This window comes from Protopterus annectens, chromosome 9.part0 (assembly GCF_019279795.1).
Source record: "Protopterus annectens isolate FY-2018-M chromosome 9.part0, PAN1.0, whole genome shotgun sequence".
Taxonomy (NCBI): domain Eukaryota; kingdom Metazoa; phylum Chordata; order Ceratodontiformes; family Protopteridae; genus Protopterus; species Protopterus annectens.
This window is the reverse complement of record NC_056743.1, coordinates 623,053,533-623,078,545: the sequence shown is the minus strand read 5'-3', so window position 1 is coordinate 623,078,545 and position 25,013 is coordinate 623,053,533. Positions and strand designations below refer to the sequence as shown.

Genomic DNA, 25,013 nt, shown 5'->3' with positions numbered 1-25,013 from the left:
TTTTTTTTTTGGTACAGAAAAGCAGCTAAAACAGCAGTAAATACAATTCAAACTGTAGTGCAGGCCAGCACACCCTGAGTGTGTAGCAACACTACGGCAAATACAGTTCAAATAAATGTAATTAAATTAACAAATGACTAAAAAACAAGTGCAGGACGCAGTAAATTAGAAGGCTACTAGTAAGCAGTGAACTGCATGCAGAGTAAGAGCAACTGAACAGATAACACACGCAGAAGAGCAACTAAGACAGTTACAGTAAGAGCAGATGAATAAGATATATATATATATATATATATATATATATATATTTTTTTTTTTTTTGAGGGAAGGAACAGAGCAGGATTAAGAGGCTACAGGGGTTGTCCTTCCCAAATGCTCTCTTTGTACACAGTAGGAGTGCCTGAAATCAGAATATGATCTCACTGAACTCAGTTGAGTGAGCAAATGAGGTGGGCCCAGAAGGAGTATCCAAATACAAATCTACAAGAGGGGCAGGCAATTTCAAAGCCACCAACATTAATACCAAGACAAGAACAGGGAGGGTGGGTGAGGAACTAACTGTAGAAAGACAGCCACAACTTCAGTTGAGTTAATATTCAGTGAAAAACACAAATAAATAAATTAAATACAGTACTATATGCAAAGGTGCAGATAAAAGTGTACTTAAATTCACTTACACGTCCAGCTGATATCAGGTAGATGTTAGTCAGCCAAAGCTCTGATATTAAGCATAAGAGGAATGTTTGACTTTTGAAAACACAGGGTAATCATAACCAACTGATATCCATAATCCTAAGGGTGTCTATAAAATATCTCAACTAACAAACTAAAACAATGAGTTAAAAGGTCACACAGAAAAACCAATTGGTTAAAAACACAAAAAGAAAAATCTAGCAAAGCTAGAATTTCCACTGTGTGATACCTTAAACCTCTTGAATCAGAGGCAACATGGGATATATGTAAACTACCCTTTAAGGATATCAGATATTTCAGCTAAATAGCATTTCTGAATGTCCATGACTTTTTTCTTTTACTTTTACTTTTAAGTCTTTTTTAAAAAAAAAATGTCCATAAAAAGACTTAAAAGTAAAATTAAAAGAAAAAAGTTTTTACCAATTGGATTTCCTGTGTGACCTTTTAATGTTAATGTTTTATAGAATAAATGTGATATGTGTATTTGGAATGCATGCTACTTGCATGATACATGTAATAGCCCCCTAGTTTCATTCAAAAATGACCTGCATTATAGATGTATGAAAGTCTGCACTGGTTATACTACCTCTGACCCAAACCTTTTAAAGTCCAGAACCCCTCAAAGCTTTTGTCATGTTGCCTATACTGTTTGGTCTTTTAACTAGGTACATCACATGGAGTCACTGTATATCTAGACAGCACTATACACTGATGGCTCCATATTACTCGAAGGTGTCTGAAATTACTGTTTTGTCTAAAACAAGTCTTCAGGCTAAATAATAAACATTTTATATTGGTTTCAGCATAACAACCAAACTGTCAACTCAAGCAAGACCAAGCTAATGCTATTTGGAATTTTGCAAAGACTTGATAAAAAACTCACTGGATGACTTTCTTTACTCAACAGGCCACACAACTGAATATGACTTGCAATTAAAGTTCCAGATGGTTTGGTTTGAATTTATACTTTTCTCACACATTTATCCTGAAGTTGTGTCACAAGAAGACTTACAAATGGATCTATCTTCTTATACCTGAATCAGGAAACAGTATAATCAAGAACATTCTGATAGCAAAAGTAGAATATGCTCTTCCTTTAGATGCATTTAGCTTACCTCAGAATACAAACACATTGAATAATTCTTTAAAAAGATATGCCATTTTATTTCTGCTTTATACAGTAAATAGCATCACTGTCCTATCCTAAATAAAACCAAAGTGCCCCATGTAACAAAAAAGATATTTTGTTATCTTTCCCGTCTTTAAACTGCTTCATCTTTCATATTGATAATCATTAACAAGTAAAGTAGATGTTCTCATTTCAGTATTCACTCGGCTGAGTTTTTGTCCTTAACCCTCACACATCCCAGCTTTTTCTTTGTCAGTAGTGAATAAGACTTTAGAAGATTGCTCTAACAATGTGGAATACTATTCACCAGACCTGAGAAGTATGGCAAAGCTGAACTTTCTTTAAAGGGGAACTCCTGCAATCTAACCTTCACAATAATGTTATAGATTAGATTCAAAGATATTCAAAGGCCACCATTCATGCTTTGCCAGTATCCTCCCCAATGCCACATCTTGTTTCCCAAGGAGGTCCATACCATTCTATCCCAGAGTAAATTTATGGCTACCCATCCAGTCATCAAAGCTATGTTTAGAAAACTATGGTAAGTCACACTGCTTAACATGCAGTAAATGTTTCTTCAAGAGTTTTGAGAGATGCTGAGTTATAATCCTGCCCCTCCACCATACTTCATGTAAAGGTTATCTGGTTCAATTCTCAGCTGGGGTGCCTTCTGTGTGGAATCTGCATGTCCTCCCTACTTTCATGTGGGATTCCTCTGGGTGCTCCGGTTCCCTGCCACATTCCAAAGACATGCATCTGTAGCATTTCTCCCCTGGCCTCCACTGAAAATAGGCTCTGTCCCAGTCAGGCTTTACCAGTAAAGAAATGTTAAATAAATAAATAAATTGTTGGCAAATCTGGTTCTGCTGTTGATGAAGATATTGGACTTGTGGAGATACAGAAGGTCCAGGACAACTGAGTCTTTAATGGATCGGTAAGTGAGACAGAGATCTCCCCTCAAAATTTTGCATGGCACTAAATGAAAAAATAGAACTTCTAACCTCTCTTAGTGGGTCAGGGACTTAAGGTGTGTGATCTTTTTGGTTTGGAAACTTTGAGGATGTTCTAATAGTTTGACATGTTTATTGAGATACATCCCAAAAGAGATATTATACTCAATAACTGATCTGATCAGTATTGAAAATAAGGGAATGATTACCTCTTTAGAAATGTTATTGGTATTCCTTTGGCGATTAGCTGGGATGAATAAAAAGGATTTCCTGACAACCTTTGACATGCGAAGATTAAAAGAGAGGGAGTTATCAACCCAGGTTCTTAGATGCCTGACGGCATTTTTGTTTTGTCAGGCTGTGTTGTATTTAGTTGCTATTGCTTTAGAGACACTAGCAAATCTGACAGCCTGTTCACTATACAAACTACCCCAGCATCTTTTATGAGTGGGTTTTAGTTATTGCTTTTTGTTTCTAAATTAATATATTGAACAGTAAATTTGATTTTGAGTACACTTTCTCAGCTTGTTATAATGAATTGTCTCTCTTTGAGCTGTGTAAATTACACTTCCTGTACAAATGGCTTTCATAGAATATGGTCTTGATGTTCAGATTACGTACTTTATAAATGACTGAAACTTTTATACTTTGTGATTTGTACCTTAAATTTATTATTTATTTTTCCTTTTGTCTCACCTACTAGCTTGGAATGGTTCAGGGATCATACCTCTCAAATTCTCAGAGCAAGAAATCTGGACAGAACCTAAAATAATGGGGGACAATGTCCCAAACATAGGGACAGATTTTAAACATTTCTCTTATAAACTTTGAAAGTTGCTAGGATAACAACATTGGTCTCAGTATGCATTTTCTGAAAGATATGAAATCTGAAACTCATATGTTTGTTATTATGTAGTGATATCAGTCCTCAGAAACCCACACATTTTATGAGGAACAGAAAATATATTAGGCTAAAATCTGGGCATTCTGTGAAAATCTGGAGAGCTGAGACGTGTATCAGGGATGTGTTAATACATTTTATATATGGATTACTCTTGTGTTACTATCTGTCAAATGCTTGTCATCCTCCATTTTATGGCTAAAATGGTCCTGTGGGCCAGCAATGCCTACCAGGCTATTGGCTAATGAATAAGTAAATAAGTACTTGGATTTGTACAAATAAGTAAAGTAAATAAATGTAATTGATAAAATGTTACACATTTGAATTTAATGGCTATGCACCCCCCCAATAAAATAAAGTGCATACCTTGACCTCCTGAATGGTTTTCATTTGCTCAGAATGGAACTTCCCGATTGAATCCTTTTGTTTCTCAAGCTGGCTCAAGGCAGCCTGTAGCTTTTCCTGTCAAGACATAAAAGCAAAAAATTAGTGAAAGAGAATGACAGGTGGGACAATGATTAGAAAATGGTTTGAATGTAACGACCAAACACAAGCCTCTCCGTTCAAATGATGTCTTGGCATACTGTATTCCACTATGCAAGTAAAAGAGTAACCAGACATTAAAATCAACATGCACTAGTTTCAAACACATCAATAAAATTAAATACAACATATTCAAATGGCTGGAATGCAGAACTGGTAGCTGTGGAGTTACCCCCCCCCCCTTTATGGGAGTAGGGACATGTTCTTGGTCCTCAAACTTTGAAGGCACCTCATTATTGGATTCAATTCATTACTGGATTCAGTTCAAAACAAACGCCACAGACAACTCCCACATTTCATATTTGAGGTGCTCAGATTGTGACATTGCCAAATCCATCAGGAATATATTTATTTGTGTGGTAGGTGGAGGAAAGTTAGAAAACTGTTGTTAAGAAGGAGGCAGGAACAGCTGGGTAAAAGATCAGTTTATAGTTAAAGATTGACAGCTACTACAGACAATGATACATGGCTTTCCTTAATATAGTATCATGGGAGTTCTAAAAAAATAAAATGATTTTAATGACCTGAAGAGCATGGTTGGTTGTTACTCTTGTCAAATGTGAGGCAGTGAGGGTGATGGAACACAGGTGTGTATAACTATATCCAGACGTTACATTTAAAAGTAGAAAAAATGTTCAAAGTGGACAGCCAGATATTACATGCTCCCTGCATCAGTATTGCAGTAAATACACCTGAAGTACACAAGCATGCTTGTGTGTGTGTGTGTGTGTGTGTGTGTGTGTGTGTGTGTGTGTGTGTATGCATGCATGCACGTGTGTGTGTGTGTGTGTGTGTGCGCGTGTGTGTGTGTGTGTGTGTGTGTGTGTGTGTGTGTGTCTCTGTGTGCATGTGATTGTGTGTGTTTGTGTAAATGCGCAGTTCTATCAGCACGTAATCATAATTTGAAACAGTAAGTAAACTGAAAAGTTGACTAGTTCAGAGTAATTGTTAAGTATATGCAGTGTTATTAAATGAGGCAACAAATGGATGACAGTACTAACTGACATGTACAAGTGCCATTTCCAAATCTAACAGGCAGCAAAATCTAGTTGAATAGAGTGTAAAAGTGCTTACTGTGCAACAAGTGAAAAGAAAACCTTGTGTTACTCAAGACTGTATATGTGTTGGCTATGTAAGGTAAATACTAGTAAATACAGGGTCTGCAAGTGATTGCTCATAATGAAAAAGGCTTTTACAAAGCATTTGTACTATAAAATGAGATGTAAGATTATTGACTGACTTTCTGTTTGTTGACACACAGTATGCTGACAGCCACAGAAGAAATATATTTTTATGAGGAGAAGGGCAAGTTACCAACACCCATTCTCTCTACATCTCTGAACGTCAATCTTTTAACTCCTTGTATATCAGAGAAAGTGACATTTCTGACAACAGAAATGGAATCTCTAACACAGAGAACACTTTTCATGTGTGTATACACTGCAGGCTCAAGGATTAAAGACTTTGTGTAAGGCCATTAGGTTTGTACCCTAAAGTGACATACATTAAAAAGTGCAGGGTACAAACATCTGACTTTAAAGATAATATGATATTATTTTCAGATATCAGCGTACATTTTTTTTCAAATGAAGTAAATGCAAAACAGATATTTCAAAGAAACGTATAAATGGTTCAATATTGCAATGAGTACTACGCAATGAATTTTATATATGAAGGCATTTTAAATGGAAAAGTATTATACAATTTTTTGCTTAAGTGAAGTTAAATAGCACTCCACAATGTAATTTGGTCCCTGATACGAGAAGTAAGAGTTGTGTTCATATATTTGGTCCCTGTATACGAGAAGTAATTGTGTTCATATACTTCGTGTTAAGATGAATAAGTTCAAGGTGGGCACAGGACTCCATCTATAGTGTGTCTTGTCCTTCCCACCTGTCTGTGACTTTCAAAGACAAGTCTGGATGTGAGAGTGGAATTTTTATTACATGCAATATTATTGTCCTTTTATTTTCAATGGACTGCGACCACTAGCATATACTGGAGGGGTTCACTACTGACTGCGACCACTAGCATATACTGGAGGGGTTCACTACTGACTGCAACCACTATCATATACTGGAGGGGTTCACTACTGACTGTGACCACTAGCATATACTGGAGGGGTTCACTACTGACTGCGACCACTAGCATATACTGGAGGGGTTCACTACTGACTGCAACCACTATCATATACTGGAGGGGTTCACTACTGACTGCGACCACTAGCATATACTGGAGGGGTTCACTACTGACTGTGACCACTAGCATATACTGGAGGGGTTCACTACTGACTTTGAAGCAACTGAGATGAAGCTCAACATCTTCAAACCAGAGATGATGGTGCTTTTCTAGGAAAAAGTGGTTTGTTACCTGCAGGGAAGGGGGAGCACCTACCTCAGTAGAGCAAGCTGGGGACATTTTCATGAGGGAGAGCAGAAGTGTTTTTGGGAAACTGGCTGAAGGATACAGAAACAGCAGAAGTACTAATGGTATTTATTCTAGTCTGTAGTAATGAAGTAAGAAATGAATCACAGGACAATGCTTTCAGTATACCTTAAGGTCTATGTCTCCATCATCAACTATGGTTATAAACGTCAGGTAGTAACCAAAGGATAACATCACAGAGACAAGTAGCAGCAATCAGGTTCCTCTACATAGTAGCTGGATTGCCTTTGTACAATAGTGAGTAGCTCTGCTTCATGGAAGGATCTCAGAGTGCAGACAGGAGATGGTTTTAGTGGTTTGATCACCTGATGATGATTTCTCTCAGGCAAGTACTATGGGAGGTGTACTAAACATTGCTTACTAGACGGAGAGAGGAGGAAGGAGGCTCTGAGGCAGAACAGGAATGTAGTGGTAGGATTATATCTATATCGTGTCTTTTGATGCCTGGGGATTCCTCATGATAAATTGAAAACTATTTCTGGAGGTAGGCAACTTTGGTCTGCTCTGTTCAGCTTGCTATTAACCATAACTGTGGCTTTCACTATGATATATTGAAATATGATTGAACAGGAATCACCTTCTCTATCACAACTGAGTGAAACACATCTGTGCAACTCATTGCAATGATGCAGACTAAAAATATTTTTTTTTAGAGAGATGTTCAGGTAAGTGCTGTATACCCACTAAACATATATACAACAACTCCATGATTGAACAACACTGGGGAAAGGAGAAACTTCCTAAAACAGCATGCTACAGTCGGAAGCAATCAATGTTTTGCTCCAGGAGGACCAAACAAGTGATTTCTGTGCAATCACAGATAGAGGAACCACGGAAGAGCCAAACTATCACTATGGCAAAACATTTAGGAATGGATAGAAGAATGGGTGGCAAATTTTACAATGAAATAAGTAAACAGTAAGTGTTTGTGAACTAATACATTGGAAAAGGCCAACTAAAGCCATTTTCAGAAATTAGTGCAAACAAATTTATGTGTAAGTATGTCAAATGAGCTACAACTTTAAGCAAACAAAAATGGCTAGCCATTCTATCAAAGGAAAAAAAATCGACATAACTGTGGGGGCTGGTGAAGAAACGATGACAATTTTATGCCATTGCATAAACTACTGCTTATACTAACCTGGGTATGGAAAGCTTAAATGGTTAGAAAAATATAAATGTAGTTGCATACAGATTAAAAATGACGGAACATGTTGGGCATATTGTTGACTTTTGTGCCACCATGGAAGACTAGTCAAAGCAGACTGAAAATATAACTGCATTGTGCAGCTACTAACATCATGTATGATATAAGACATCTAGTTGGAATATTTGTAACTGGTTGCAAAATGTATCAATTATTGCGCAGTTTGGTATAATCAGCTAATTCATCCAATAAATTATTCAAATACATTTTAGAAACTTTGCTGAAGCTTTGGATTTAAAGTGTTTGGTAATGCAGAGCATTTTAGGTTCCACAAAAGCACTCGCGTACAATGCAGCATTTTCAGTATACAAAGAGCTACATGGACTATTGGATTTAAAGTGTTTGGTAATGCAGAGCATTTTAGGTTCCACAAAAGCACTTCGCGTACAATGCAGCATTTTCAGTATACAAAGAGCTACATGGACTATTGGATTTAAAGTGTTTGGTAATGCAGAGCATTTTAGGTTCCACAAAAGCACTCGCGTACAATGCAGCATTTTCAGTATACAAAGAGCTACATGGACTATTGGATTTAAAGTGTTTGGTAATGCAGAGCATTTTAGGTTCCACAAAAGCACTTTCGCATACAATGCAGCATTTTCAGTATACAAAGAGCTACATGGACTATTGGATTTAAAGTGTTTGGTAATGCAGAGCATTTTAGGTTCCACAGAAGCACTTTCATTACAATGCAGCATTTTCAGTATACAAAGAGCTACATGGACTATTGGATTTAAAGTGTTTGGTAATGCAGAGCATTTTAGGTTCCACAAAAGCACTTCGCATACAATGCAGCATTTTCAGTATACAAAGAGCTACATGGACTATTGGATTTAAAGTGTTTGGTAATGCAGAGCATTTTAGGTTCCACAAAAGCACTCGCGTACAATGCAGCATTTTCAGTATACAAAGAGCTACATGGACTATTGGATTTAAAGTGTTTGGTAATGCAGAGCATTTTAGGTTCCACAAAAGCACTCAGCATTACAATGCAGCATTTTCAGTATACAAAGAGCTACATGGACTATTGGATTTAAAGTGTTTGGTAATGCAGAGCATTTTAGGTTCCACAAAAGCACTCGTACAATGCAGCATTTTCAGTATACAAAGAGCTACATGGACTATTGGATTTAAAGTGTTTGGTAATGCAGAGCATTTTAGGTTCCACAAAAGCACTCGCGTACAATGCAGCATTTTCAGTATACAAAGAGCTACATGGACTATTGGATTTAAAGTGTTTGGTAATGCAGAGCATTTTAGGTTCCACAAAAGCACTCGCGTACAATGCAGCATTTTCAGTATACAAAGAGCTACATGGACTATTGGATTTAAAGTGTTTGGTAATGCAGAGCATTTTAGGTTCCACAAAAGCACTCGCCTACAATGCAGCATTTTCAGTATACAAAGAGCTACATGGACTATTGGATTTAAAGTGTTTGGTAATGCAGAGCATTTTAGGTTCCACAAAAGCACTCGCATACAATGCAGCATTTTCAGTATACAAAGAGCTACATGGACTATTGGATTTAAAGTGTTTGGTAATGCAGAGCATTTTAGGTTCCACAAAGGCACTTTCGTACAATGCAGCATTTTCAGTATACAAAGAGCTACATGGACTATTGGATTTAAAGTGTTTGGTAATGCAGAGCATTTTAGGTTCCACAAAAGCACTCGCGTACAATGCAGCATTTTCAGTATACAAAGAGCTACATGGACTATTGGATTTAAAGTGTTTGGTAATGCAGAGCATTTTAGGTTCCACAAAAGCACTCACGTACAATGCAGCATTTTCAGTATACAAAGAGCTACATGGACTATTGGATTTAAAGTGTTTGGTAATGCAGATCATTTTAGGTTCCACAAAAGCACTCGCGTACAATGCAGCATTTTCAGTATACAAAGAGCTACATGGACTATTGGATTTAAAGTGTTTGGTAATGCAGAGCATTTTAGGTTCCACAAAAGCACTTGCGTACAATGCAGCATTTTCAGTATACAAAGAGCTACATGGACTATTGGATTTAAAGTGTTTGGTAATGCAGAGCATTTTAGGTTCCACAAAGGCACTCGTACAATGCAGCATTTTCAGTATACAAAGAGCTACATGGACTATTGGATTTAAAGTGTTTGGTAATGCAGAGCATTTTAGGTTCCACAAAAGCACTTTCAAGTACAATGCAGCATTTTCAGTATACAAAGAGCTACATGGACTATTGGATTTAAAGTGTTTGGTAATGCAGAGCATTTTAGGTTCCACAAAAGCACTCGCGTACAATGCAGCATTTTCAGTATACAAAGAGCTACATGGACTATTGGATTTAAAGTGTTTGGTAATGCAGAGCATTTTAGGTTCCACAAAAGCACTCGCGTACAATGCAGCATTTTCAGTATACAAAGAGCTACATGGACTATTGGATTTAAAGTGTTTGGTAATGCAGAGCATTTTAGGTTCCACAAAAGCACTCGCGTACAATGCAGCATTTTCAGTATACAAAGAGCTACATGGACTATTGGATTTAAAGTGTTTGGTAATGCAGAGCATTTTAGGTTCCACAAAAGCACTCGCGTACAATGCAGCATTTTCAGTATACAAAGAGCTACATGGACTATTGGATTTAAAGTGTTTGGTAATGCAGAGCATTTTAGGTTCCACAAAAGCACTCGTACAATGCAGCATTTTCAGTATACAAAGAGCTACATGGACTATTGGATTTAAAGTGTTTGGTAATGCAGAGCATTTTAGGTTCCACAAAAGCACTCGCGTACAATGCAGCATTTTCAGTATACAAAGAGCTACATGGACTATTGGATTTAAAGTGTTTGGTAATGCAGAGCATTTTAGGTTCCACAAAAGCACTCGCGTACAATGCAGCATTTTCAGTATACAAAGAGCTACATGGACTATTGGATTTAAAGTGTTTGGTAATGCAGAGCATTTTAGGTTCCACAAAAGCACTCGCGTACAATGCAGCATTTTCAGTATACAAAGAGCTACATGGACTATTGGATTTAAAGTGTTTGGTAATGCAGATCATTTTAGGTTCCACAAAAGCACTCGCGTACAATGCAGCATTTTCAGTATACAAAGAGCTACATGGACTATTGGATTTAAAGTGTTTGGTAATGCAGAGCATTTTAGGTTCCACAAAAGCACTCGCGTACAATGCAGCATTTTCAGTATACAAAGAGCTACATGGACTATTGGATTTAAAGTGTTTGGTAATGCAGAGCATTTTAGGTTCCACAAAAGCACTCGCGTACAATGCAGCATTTTCAGTATACAAAGAGCTACATGGACTATTGGATTTAAAGTGTTTGGTAATGCAGAGCATTTTAGGTTCCACAAAAGCACTCGCGTACAATGCAGCATTTTCAGTATACAAAGAGCTACATGGACTATTGGATTTAAAGTGTTTGGTAATGCAGAGCATTTTAGGTTCCACAAAAGCACTCGCGTACAATGCAGCATTTTCAGTATACAAAGAGCTACATGGACTATTGGATTTAAAGTGTTTGGTAATGCAGAGCATTTTAGGTTCCACAAAAGCACTCACGTACAATGCAGCATTTTCAGTATACAAAGAGCTACATGGACTATTGGATTTAAAGTGTTTGGTAATGCAGAGCATTTTAGGTTCCACAAAAGCACTCGCGTACAATGCAGCATTTTCAGTATACAAAGAGCTACATGGACTAGTCATGCACTGCTTTTCCGGACAAGGCTTGAAAGATATACTAAGAAATCATGCATACGTTGTGCAGCTATCCAAAAGAAACCTGCTAGATAATGAATATTTGACAAGTGACCAAGCATTGTAAAAGCAATGTCTGTGAAAATAACAGCCAAAACCAGAAGGGAATTACAATGCCTGGTTAATAATATTTTAGTAACTCTTGCTAGTGCCATGGCATAGATGGATAAAGTCTGACTACACTCAGGCTGATTTAAATTTGATTTCTTGCTCGGGTATTTGAGGTGCTGGCAGGAGAGGATAGGTGTACCTATCTTAAGGGGGGAGGAAAGTGTGCAGTGTACTCACGGTACACTGTCATGGTATGATTTCCCTGGTGAATACTGAAGAAGCAACCAAGATGTGTTTCTGAGGAAGGGTAGGGTGTCCTACTTTAGCCCTTTGCAGAAGTTAGGGTTGGTTCAGTGCTGATAACCACTGCAGAGCTTACCTATGAGAGGACATTGATCATTCACAGGGAATGCCGAAAATAAGTAAGAAAACAGTCCCTGGCAGCAGTGTGATGCTCATCTAGGGTTCTTTAACTCCTCACCAGCCCTGAACATTAGTCAGATATAGCCTGGGTGAGGCTAAGTTGATTCCAGGAGACCCAATGGATGAAGAAGGAACTAGAGGTCGTTGATGGTCAGCTGCAAGGATCCAAAAAATAACAGCAAAAAGAATATCTATTGACTCACCTAAAAAAGCAAATGCTTTCAGTGTGTTAGACTATCACATTAAGCTGTCATTAATCATTTAAAGAAAAAGATTCTAGAAGTCATAAAAAGAGCCACACTGAAGAAAAATGTGCAAATAGGAAAAACATGGCAAAAAGCAAATGAATGGAAAACAAGGGCTAGTAGACAGCATGGCTGGAGACGTACATAATTATGTATGCAGGAAGTAATGAAAGGTTAAACGAAACAGGGTCATAAATAGAAGATCAGTCTTATCATATGAAGTTCTTTGAGCTATGTAGCACGACTCATATTAACCAATACATCATTTGAATTATTCCAGACGGGTCAAGAGTAAAACATAAGAGGGAGATGGATATAAGAAATGTTTTGTGCAAAATTTCTGTGCAGCAATATAATGAATTGTTGTTCACAAATACCTTGGATAAAATACACATTTTACAAAATACCTGCATCAGGAAGAAAGAGTCTTACATGAGGAAAAACAGTGGTGCTTATAGCTGCATCATAGAATTTAAATTTGTATATGCATGATACAGGAGAGCAAGTGCTGTTGCTAGAGTGAATAAGAAAATCTTAACTAAGATTACTCTGTTAAGAAGCAGATGGCAACTAAGGATTTTGACAAATATGCCATGGCTGAATAGTATATGTTTGTTTGTTTGTTTCTTTCGGCTTTTCCCGGTTAGGGGTCGCCACAGCAGAACTCCAGTCTGCTAATGATTGGTAGTTGATTTTTACGTGCAGCATTACCAGCCCTGATGCACAACCTTCAATGAAGGTACATCCATTCACGCATGTCTCCACACAGAAGACGATTTAGCTGAGAATCGAACCAGACAGTGCCTTACTGTGTGGCGACAACGCTACCACAGCACCACCACCGTGGGTCATGGCTGAATAGTATATACATGATGCTAAAGAAGGCTTTGTCAAAGAGATTGGTATACTGAAGGGTGGACTAAAGACATGTGGCCCAAAATTCCATAAGGCAAGGGGCGTGTCTTGTACATTTACACCCAAGTAAAAAGGAGCTGTAGAAGCAGGAAAATCTTATGCTGTTGTCTAAACTTAACCAGCATGAATTCCAAGTGAATAAGTGCTGTTAATCAAATCTCTTGTAGTTTCTTTGACTAGGTATCAGAGGAGTTAAACAAGGGAGTATGGTTGGTGTGATTTACCCACTTTGTAAGTTGAAAGGGATAGAAGTAGGGCAAAAACTTTCAAACTGTTTAGGGGGGTAGCTGTGAGAAATCATACAAAGGATGATGGTTATAGGAGACTGTCAGAGACAAGGGGAAATGACCAGTAGAGAACAAGGGTCAGCGACTGAGACAACAGTGTTTAACATATTCGTATATGGCATGGCAGAGGTGATGATTAACACATTGACCCTATTTGCAAATAACATACACATTTTAGCCACAGTCCTCAATGGTGGAAAGCAGAAGAAGAGAGCTGAAAGTCCTGTGCATGTGAACAGAGAGACTTTAGTTACGTTTTAATGCAGATAACCCAGATTTATGCATTTTAGACATAACAGCCTGAAGGTCACTTATAAATTAGTGAATACTAAACTAATATCTAGCTGGATTGAAAGGGAGTGAGGAATGACTATTATACCACATATCGGAAAGAAGGCACAAATTGTCCTGGGAGCAGGTACACTAGGTTGTTGAGTTACCTTCCATGGGACCTACACTCCAGGAATAAGAAGGTTATATTTTCACTCTTATACAAGCTCAGGAGACTGCAGCTGAAATACTGTGCATGTTTTGGAGACCATACAAGGAGCAAGCTTTGAAACACCTGGAAATGATGCAGAGGAAGGTCATGAGAGTCATCAGTGGTATGGATGGAAAGGAATATGAACAGCCTGTGGAACTACTGAGCTTGCATTCATTAGATGTGGGAGAGACAGTGAGAGACTGACAAAAAAATGATGCAAATCAGCATGATGATACATGGGAAAAGAGGAAGATATAATGCTTAGGCAGTTTGATCTGTTTTTGCTTATTACATTGGCATATGATGCTTTATCATATTGATTTGGTAGCATTCTGTAGCATTAACTCCAGGATGGTGCAGACAGACCAAGCACATTTGTTGCAAGATCATTGATCAAAACTGGTCTTAACTTTGCTTCTATAAAGAAAGAAGTTCTTTGTCTGGCGAATAAAGAAATTACGCAGTACTTACCCAGAAACAGGTTTGTACTAGTCATGAATGATCATTCACAGTCAAGCAAATTTAATTCAGGAATGAGTATCCAAGATAACTACAGACAGGTTACAAGACCAGGCTACATGAAATGTCTGAGCAGCCAACAGCCATGGATCCACGGATGTCTGCTATACATCAGTTGCTGCAAAGCTATCTGCGAAGACTGCTGTTATAGAAAGAAAAAAAAAACAGAAGTGATTCAGTACTCTTTGACTCTTAAGTGATACATTGCCAAGGCATACATGTGTACTAGGAGTGACACAGGTTTGGGAATGGACTAAGGTGGCTCTCAGACATAGGGATGAAGAGGAATCACTTCTTGTGGGACAACTGGGAGCAGTAATCTTGCACAACTCCCTAAGGGGAGTAACATAACATACTGTGCAAGATGGTTGGTTGTGTGCATTGTGCATGGGTGGATGTGTGCATTGTGTATGGGTGGATGTGTGCATTGTGGATGCTGGTATCACTGCAAGACACTTACCCTCTTAGGGAATTTGGCAAGTTACCAAAGATTTATAGCGTCAGCATCTCATTTGCTGCTCTCTGTATGGTTCTTGCTTGCCACCTGTAGGAATTGTACCAAAAGACCTTCCACTGAGAAGTCCGAGGGCCTTCTATGCAAAAGGGTCTCACTATAATAGCCCAGAAAGGTACCATAAATGTACCTGATGAAAGCAGATGAGGGTTTTGGTGGAAGCCTGGCATGAAAAAAAAAACAGAAAGAAATAATTCAGTGCTGCTACAAGAATATGTATTACATGAAAAAATGATATTCTGAAGGTGATATTGCCATTTGCAACTATGGAAAAAGCATCTCTATCTTTCAAGGTACTTTAGTATGTGCTCTGCATTGTAATTCCAGACAAACTGCATTCCAGAGCACTATGCTAGAGGGTCAGTCGGGTGTGGTAAAAATGATATCCAGTGCTCAAACTTTACTATAGTGCCCTGGGACTAATCAGGAGATTACAATACAGCTAAAAGGTATGTTGGATGTCAAATGGTTCAAAATAGACCCCAATATCAGTACATTATCCTTACAAATGGTAATCTGTATCATGCAAATGCATTTATATTGATTTTGCAGAAATTTTTATGGAATTGGTGTTCCTAATCGTTTTACATGCACACTGAAAGTGACCAGAAGTTATTTGTATGGCAGTGATATCTAAAAAAACATAGTAGTATAAAATTAATGTTGGCAAGAAATGTCTTTTTTGAATACATTGTAAGTGGTTATTATCACAAGTTCTTTTCTGGAGAATGTAAGATGTATGAAAAACATGGTGACTGGGGCAGCATGAGTCAAGAAGAAGGAAGTAGTTAATGTGGAAGAGGAAGCATGAGCGTGGAAAAAGGTGTTTCTTTTTTGTTTTCTAATTTATTTAAAAGTATATTTTTCAGGCACTATGTGTGCTACTGCCAGGACATGGGAAGAAGGTAAGAACTTAAAAGTGTTTGTGTGAGTGTATGTATATATGATTGTACATACATGGACAAACTACTAAAGGGGTCATTGGGGGAAATGTTTTATTTTGGTGCAGTGAAGTGCTTGAGCATACAGACAAGCTACTGAATGTATCATTGAGGGAGATGTTTCATTTTAAGTGCTTGTGCATCCATGGTTAAATTACTGACAGGATTGATGGGAAAATGGTGTCATTTAGTGCTTGTACATGTATGGTTAAACTACTGAAAGTATGTGTGTGTCTGTGTGTGTGTGTGTGTGTGTGTGTGTGTGTGTGTGTGTGTGTGCATTTGTGAGTGTGTGTGTGTGTATGTGTCTGTGTAGGGGGGTTAAAATAAATTACTTTGTCCAGTTTTTGCTATCTTTATTTTATTAATTTCTGATATCTGAGATATGTTTAGGCAATAAAGTTGGCTTTAATTGGATGCAAGGGCTGTGTGTGGATAAAAGTGACTGACACTATTGTCATTTGCTTAAAGGTACATTTATTATTTTGGTTTTGCACACATTGTGTGCACAGTTTTTTTTTTTTTACTTTTTGTAACTACCAGGCATCAGCATTGCACTCAGTAAGTAGCTGTCTGGTGTGGTCTCAGCAGGATCTGTGTGATGACAACTGATCACTGGCAGAGTGTTGCACTGAGTAGTGTTGCCATATAAGAGTATTCTTAAAGTTTTTAGCTGTTCATTTCTTCAATGTGCAGTCCTTTTCTCTTTTTGGATTTTATCCAAGTGCTTCGTTTCTTTTCCCAGACACTCAGCAGTAGCCTCTGGCCTTCTGTTCTTTTTACTTTTCATCCCAATCTAACACCAGAGTGGTACACTGAAGATAACTGTCTTTTTGGCGGGGAAGACTGAATCTATTTACTTACTCATGACTTTTACTTCTGGCCATCATTATAACATAATTAATTCAAAAGTCAGTTTAAAAAATCTAAGATGCACCTTTGTGCATCTACACCTTTATGACTTCTGGAGTCCTAGCAGACTCCATCTTAATTAATTTATTTCGGCCAGACTTACATTACAGTTGAGGCTTGGCAAGTTACAGTGTTAAAAGCATGGTGGGGGAGGGGTGTAAAAAGTAATCTGCTTAGTGTGGAGTCAGGATGAGGTGAAATCAGAGGAGGGCACTGGGAAAGTGCAGGGGAGAAAAGTGGGTAACAGGGGACCCATAAAGTGTTGATTACGGCTGGGCATCTAAGGTGGATATAGTCAGTAAAGTGGCTATAATAAATGGGTTTGTACTTAAGAAGCTTGTGGATCAAAGTGAATGACCACATCTGTTCTATTATAGGTAACAGTTATTGACTTGCTGTAATACAGCCTCGCCCTACTGTATTTGGCTCCACCCACTCAGTTGCTTCCTGCAGCCCCCCCCCTTTGCTTTGAAGTCACCAGCCTAGTGCAAGCTTTGCAAAGTATTTCATGGTTGTAAAGTTGCAGAATTCTAAATTAATTACCATTAACAAAGATAAACAAGGCCCATGTGTGTTGCATATCTGCTATCAAAATATGTTGGTATACAATTAATTAACAAGATGAAATGAGATGTGAGTTTACCTTGAACAGCTGAGTGGCCTCGTGGATAGGGGTCAGTTTATGCTTCTTGTGGTCCCTGGAGACACCACATACCACACAGATTGGCTCCTGGTCATCCTCACAGTAGAGCTTCAGTTTCTCATCATGCTTTTCACAAAGCAGCAGCCCCGACTCCTTCTGGCTGATGGAGTCAACATGAAGCTGCCGTACTCTCTCAACGATGCTTGCCAATAGACGGTTGCTCTTCAGCTGAAGCTGTGGGAAGATCTCCTTACACTGAGGGCAGGTGTAAATAGACTCACTGTTCTTCCAGTAGCTGGAGATGCAGGCCCGACAGAAGTTATGCTCACATTCTAGGCGGACAGGATCTTTGTAGAAATCCAGACAGATCGGACATGTGACTTCACTTGTTAGACTTTCTGCCAGGACAATGGAGGCCATCCTAGTGTCTTGCATTTCTATAGCTATTGTCACATAATGACAAGAGAGTGAATCAGTGCGACTTATGAAGAATAACAACAAAATAAACAGAGAAACAAAGTCACAGTGTAAGTCTCCTCATCACCCATTTACACCTGACATGCAGTCTAGTGATACATTCTAAACTGTGCGAGTTAAACTGATGAATCAGGTTTAATCTCTATGCAGCTGTTCATGGACATTATTTTATCTAGCATATGCATTTGTTTTGGACTCAGGCTGCTACTTGGCAAGACATTTCCCTAGTGGTAAGTTGGGAGCACATGATGAAGTGAAATTCAGCTGTAGACACATATGGCTTTTGCAAATTTACAGTGGACAGAGGAAAATGCACAGCACCACACCCACAGCCTCAATAACCAAATGCACAGTGGGAAGTAATATCCATGGCCTTTCCGGCACATCAAGACAGAAGGCTGTGTGGCAGCACCATTAGCAGGATGCCCAGTGGCCATGTCAGTGTGGCAGTGAAAAAGTAATGAACAATTTGTAATTCCTTTATTAATGTTATGCATGCACTGTTACCTCATTTGCAGCAACCAAAGAACATTCCCTGAAACACATATGGAGAATAAGCATGACTATGGCAGCATGTAGGATTTCTTTCATACTGTAGCACACTTCTACATACTATAGTTACATAAGCAACTTTGCGCATTTTTTGCCAGGGGGCAACCCCCTCCTCCAGCCAATATGTGTAGGATTTACCCCTCCCTCCAGATGGCACAGAGGTTTAAGAATGTGAGCTGTAGCTCTTGTGCTACAGAGTTTGATTCTGTCAGGCCTCATCTGCCTACTGTGTGACCTTGGGCAAGTCACTTAACCAGACATTGCACCTGAAAAAGGACTGTGTGTCCAGTGGGCCTATTTGATTAACAAATGGGTAAGCAAATGCGTATTACTATTTTATACCAATCCATGACTGCATTAAATCAAAGCAGGGAAAATTTCCCAAAACAAAGGAATCATTGTCAGTACACACACAGAAAATGCACCAGTATTCGGTGGAAAGCAACTATTTACATCTTAATCCTTGTATTTTATGTCTCTGGCAAATGACGATCGGTAAACAGTAAACTGGCTGTGTGAAGAAAAGCCAAATCATCCTAGTCATAATAACAAATCTAGATTATATAAAGTACAAGATCTACTTCTTTTCCATATCTTCTTATTCTGACTTTGTACTCACTGTGATCACAAAGACTGTTCATTAGTTAAGTCAGAAAACTAAATGAAAATTGTGAATGCGGCCTGTAATCAATAAACAATTAATTGATCATATGGCCGCAGGAATTAGTAAGCCCACATGAAGAAGAATTTTGTACAAAGATGTATGACAAATAGCTAGTGAGAAAATGGAAGGAAGACAGTCCTTATATAACTATAGACTAGAGAACTACTGTCACAAGTACATTTACAAAAAAAACTCCGGTTTCAAGGGACCAAACATGTGTGGTGGCTTCCTACACTGCATCAAGGAAAGCCTAATTAAACTATGTCAAGTGTTAACTGACAATTTACCATATGAATGTATCTTTGATCTAGGTTGCTGTGGTACCAAATGGGAGGCATTTTATACCCAACCTAGTTTAGACTCATAATTGTCACCAGTGTTCTTCATAAAATCACAGAGAGAGCCTCATTGGATATTAAGCAGAAGAACACATCTACTTCTGTTACATATGGAACAATATGGATTTTAAAGGAAGACACCTTGCATTTTCACTCTTGCTGCATACTTTGAAGAGGTAATAGCACGTGGTGAGGACTGGACAGTACACACTGCTTATCTTGATGTTGCTACATATTCAGCACTATTACAAATAAGGGAATAACTGGCAAATTCAAAGCACTAAATACCAATCCACAAGGAAAAAAATGGATAAAACAATGCTTAAGCAACTGGACATAGCAAGGTATGGTGGTAGGGGGTTGTCTGCCTATCCCAATGTGGAAGGTTACTGGTAGTGTTACAAAGGGCTCTTCACTCAAGCTACTTTATTGGACAATTCTTTCTAATATGTAATGAGAAATTATCTATGGTTAGCCAAATATACTAATAACTGCAACACTAATAACTGTAACATAATTACTTTACTAAAAGATGCTGAAGTTCTCCAAGATGGTCTATAAACATACCGACCTGGTCTGGTGCACTAGTCATGATTCTGCATTTAATGTTAGTAAATGTAGTATGATGAGACATGCCAAAATCATCAATTACAAACACAAAATAAGTGGTCAGATCATAAAAGATTGGAGAAGATCTAGGAAAAATGGTAGTTAACAATATATATGTTTTAAATGCACAGTTAAACCAATAATAAAATGAGTTTTATTGACATTTCCAAAACGTAATGCCTCAGTGATACCATACCTTCAATGGACTCACAATTAATACTTTGAACTTTGACCTCTGCATATCAACGAAACTCAGAAAGGTAGATTTTGTAATCTTTCTAATTCTAAGGGGCAGGTCTAGACACTTCAGTGAGGTAACTGTACCATGCCATACGTCAGTGATACTACTCATTATCGATTTATAAAATGCTGTGTTTTGAAGCCATTGGAAAAGCCTGTAAAACAGCTGGAAAAGGATAATTGATTCTTAGAAAAAATCACTGAGCTGGAAAATAGGACTATATGGAAAGATTTCAGAAATTGCCATTATATTCTGTTTATTATGGTGGGGAGACTTGGTGGGATTTATGATTATTCCAAGTGTTATTCTTCAACTGACTAATGAACAAACATAAATCACTGAAAACCACTTTCAGTGAACATGTTTTCAAGCTTTTTTGCAGGGGTGTGGGAAAGATCCCTTATAGCTCCCACAGCTTATAACTCCATGATCACACAAAAGTGGAGAAAGTGTGCAATACCTCCTATTAAATGTGGCTTTCAGCAATAAAGCTGTCACACTGCTGTCCATCATAGAATAACCCTTCTACAAATACTCACATTCCCAATAGGTGCAGGGACATTTGACACTTGCAAAAAGACTGTACTTTTTAAATTTACTCCCATCAGAAGCCACAAGAAAATCTGGTTACTCTCTGTATTCATACTCTGTGTCTATACATTGGAATTCACTACCTCTAGCTACCAGGTTTATTCCTGGCCTAACCCATTTCAAAGCCTCTTTAAAAAATCATCTAAAAAATGCATGGCTCTGCTCCTGCATAAAGGCTGCCTAATACTCAGGTCTTCCACTTCTCTCACATTTCAATCCTTCACAGATTGCAAGATCGTAAAGCTCTTCTAACTCCTTCTCTGCTTCTATAATATATCCTTAAGCTACTGCTCAGGCTTCATTGCTTCTATTCTTAACTCTCTCTCGCTATATGTCTGCATCACTAACTTTCTGGCTGCTATTTCTACACCATGTATGATGAGAGTGAGTATTATCGTCTGTAATGTTTTAACTGTATAGAACTGTTTAGATGTGTAGCAATATATTATAACATCTTATAGCAGTTTGTTCTTTCAACTTATTTTTTTGTATAGTATTTCTAATGTAATCTTTATTGTATTGGATTATACTGTATTTGTATTGTACTGTATGTGGAACTTTTTCCCCGGGCCTCTGCTGAAAACGGGTTCTGTAGACCCAGTCAGACCACCCTGGTAAACAAATGTCAAATAAATAAATAATAAATAATAAATCAGAAATGACATGTGTTGAACAGTGTGGTTGTGTAACTGAGGGTTAAGAAAGAATGTGTGGGTGGGTAGAGGGAGGCTTGCCCCTCACAGTCATTTGATGGGGTGGGAGTCAATTATTACACACACACACACACACACACACACACACACACACACACACACACACACACACACACATTAAAATATGTATGGGGTTGCAATAATGATACTTGTTGAAGGCCAGAAGACCAATGCATTGTAAAAAGGTTGTAATCTTGACAGTTGTAAAAATTGACAAGACTGTACTGTACTGGAATTAACTGAAAGCAGCTGAAATGAGACTGAAACAAAAGTCTTTATCTGTTAATTACCCAAACTCATGCTGAACAGATGACAGTCTTTCTTTTATGGGCCAAGTCTTGTGTACTTTTCAGAATAAATTCTGCAAACACTGTAGTTCATTCAATAAGGCTTTATTAGATGTTTACAATATCTGAATACTGTCTTCATCAACAGCGCTGATAAACAATATCCAAAGTTACTGCACATCATATTCTGTTGTCCTGAACACTATAAACTAAAATAGTCTTTATTTGACCTGTCTTCTGTACTCAGGGTCGAGTGCCTGTATTGTAATTTAATCTTCTCTGCAATGATAGGTCGAATGAACTAACTGACTGACTGACTTCCCTAACTGTATCAGAAGTATATTTTAATAATACCAAAACCCTGTAACGCTTTACACAGCCTCTTAGCCTTGGTTCCTTTGTTTTCCAGGCCTGGTCTTAATCTAACATTCCATTAAGGAACATTCTGTAGCTGGTAAGATTGTATCTTTCCCTTGAGAAAAGAACAGTCTGTATTTCTGCATTTCTGTATTTTCTGTAGATTTTATGCTTATCTTTCCTGTCTGATAAACTGTCCCTCATGCTTGACCAGCAAGGTTATTCTTTCTTTCTACTTAACTGTCATTTATGCATAAATGAAACACAATTTCTAGGCCTATTTTACCCTTTAGCCTGTCTAATGTCTAATAACTACTTTAAAATGGAAGCCCCTAATCTAACAGCAGTTATGCCTCTGAAAGCTTGAATATGAACAAATGCTGCTGAGTATTTGTAAAAAAAAGCAAAGGTGAGAAGGAGAGATAGCGCTCAGATTCAATAAAGGACCTTTAATTCTAAGCAGTCAGTGTGAGTATTTACAAAAGTAAAGCATTCTGAAAGATCTTTTAAAGACATAGATAGATTAAACTTTGGGACTTGATAAGCTTCTTCTCAAAATTCGTATAGAGTAAGGGGAAAACCTGTTGACATGTCTATTTTTTAAATAAATCATGTCAACATGGAAAGGGACACACACACACACACACACACACACATATATATATATATATATATATATATATATATATATGTATATATATATATATATATATATATATATATATATATATATATATATAGGAAGTACAAGAGACTCAACACCATCACAAAAGCTAAATTAGAAATAGAAAGGTTCTTGCCTGTTACCATGTTAGAGACAGAAATGTAGAATGATTTCTGAAGTGAGCTGTTCAGCACTTAAGATAGCAAAATTTCACAACTGAAATGTAACATTCTTGATAGTTGGCCACATATGTGGACCAGGGAAGGAAGGGGAAGTGGGCATACTTACCTGGACTTAAACAAGGTATACATTACAGTCTGCTTAAAATATTAGAAAGCAATATAGGAAGTAGAGGTCCTTCCACTCATTTAAATATATCTTATAGTGTTATATTTAAAGTGAAAAGGAATCCCCATGTACTTTTTGCCCACGTGCCATGACTAAAAAGAGAGTAACTAAGGGGAAGAACACACAGTGCTAACACAGTAAAATATTCACTGGACAATTTGGTACAGAGAACAAAAGCAAATACATGTATTTGTAAGAATATTTTGCTGCAGGCAAAATAAAGGGAGTCCATATTTTCAACTAGATGTTCATATTATAGGGTCAGGTGCCATATAGACATCTATAATATTAACCCCTTCTTTGACTGTTATCTTACCATCTTTTAAATAATTGGACAAACTGCCAGTACTATCTGGTGTCCTTTGCCTTGGATGAGTTCTGAAGAACAGTGCTTCAGAAGGGGGAACAGCATGACAGTTGCACGGTCCAGTTAATTCAAGACCCCATGTAGCATCTGAAAAGGGAACTATGGTGGTAAAACCCTTACTGGTTAGATAAAAGCTGTAAAGTGTAATGTCTAACAAGCAAATACATAAAAGTGTGAGGATATTGACATTTTAAATTGCTATTCAGGGAAACAGGGAAGTTGGAGCCTGTCCAAGCAAGTAACCAACTCATTCTTAACAGGATGTCAGTGCACTGCAGGATATGCTCAAACATTCACTCATATACCAATGAAAATAGTGTGTGAGCATGCAGCCAGATATAAACTCAAACTAAAAGAAAAAACAGCTTACATAGTGCTGTGCTTCCTGAAGGAGCCCAAACAGTAAATGTTCAAAAATAAGCTCAAAAGTCACCTTCATTAGGAACAGGCCATAAAACAATACTGTGAATGACCACCAGCCAGAATAAAAGGGTGAAATAACAAAATTCACTTTATTGTTTTTAATATTAAAGTGGATTTTGCTATTTCACCCTTGTTTTTAAACATTTGCTGTTTGAGCTCCTTCAGGAAGCACAGCACTACGTGGGCTGTTGTTTTCTTTTAGTTTGAGTTACTCACTCATTTACATACAAGAGAGCACTCACATACACAGAAACACAGTCAGACAGACATTATGCATGCTCGCGCATGTGTGTGTACTCATGCACATGCTCGCGCACGCGCATGCACACACACACACACACACACACACACACACACACACACACACACACACACACACACACACACACACACAGACTCACACACTGGCACTCACATGCACATATAAAAAGCACGTCTTTGGAATTCTGTCGAAAATCAATAATTACAGTTTACAACTGATATGCCTCCCTTCTTTTCCTCTCGCTTAGCTTTACCTCTCATAATAGCATTTCAGTTTTTAAAAAGCTTACAGCACAGTTCTCATTTCCTCTCATGTTCAGCCTCTAAAACTCTGAAGTACTGTGATTGCCCTCACAAGGCATTCCTCCTGACTTTTAATCTCACTGGTTACTTTCTTTGGCACCTTCTGCAACATCCCTGTCCTGTCATACTTGTCATAAATCAAACAGTGATAGCAATATTCCAAATAAGTTCCGAATGTGACCTATACAAGCGCAAAGTAATTTCCTTGAAAACAGAATCTATACTGGTTAATATACATTGGGGAACATGCTAGCTCATTCCACA

At 37.9% G+C, this 25,013-nt stretch overlaps 1 protein-coding gene across 1 annotated transcript in view; it reads right to left on the bottom strand.

Annotated features, from left to right (window-relative positions):
• The window catches only part of LOC122810886 (zinc-binding protein A33-like), a 126,421-nt gene extending 108,430 nt beyond the window's left edge, over positions 1-17,991 (bottom strand). Inside the window, exons 1-2 of the mRNA XM_044082430.1 lie at positions 17,555-17,991; positions 4,040-4,135 (exon numbers count right to left, since the gene is read on the bottom strand). Coding sequence (XP_043938365.1) covers positions 4,040-4,135; positions 17,555-17,989 — 531 coding nt within the window. The 5' untranslated portion in view covers positions 17,990-17,991. The remainder of the gene's footprint in view (positions 1-4,039; positions 4,136-17,554) is intronic.
• Between the last annotated feature and the right edge of the window lie 7,022 nt (positions 17,992-25,013).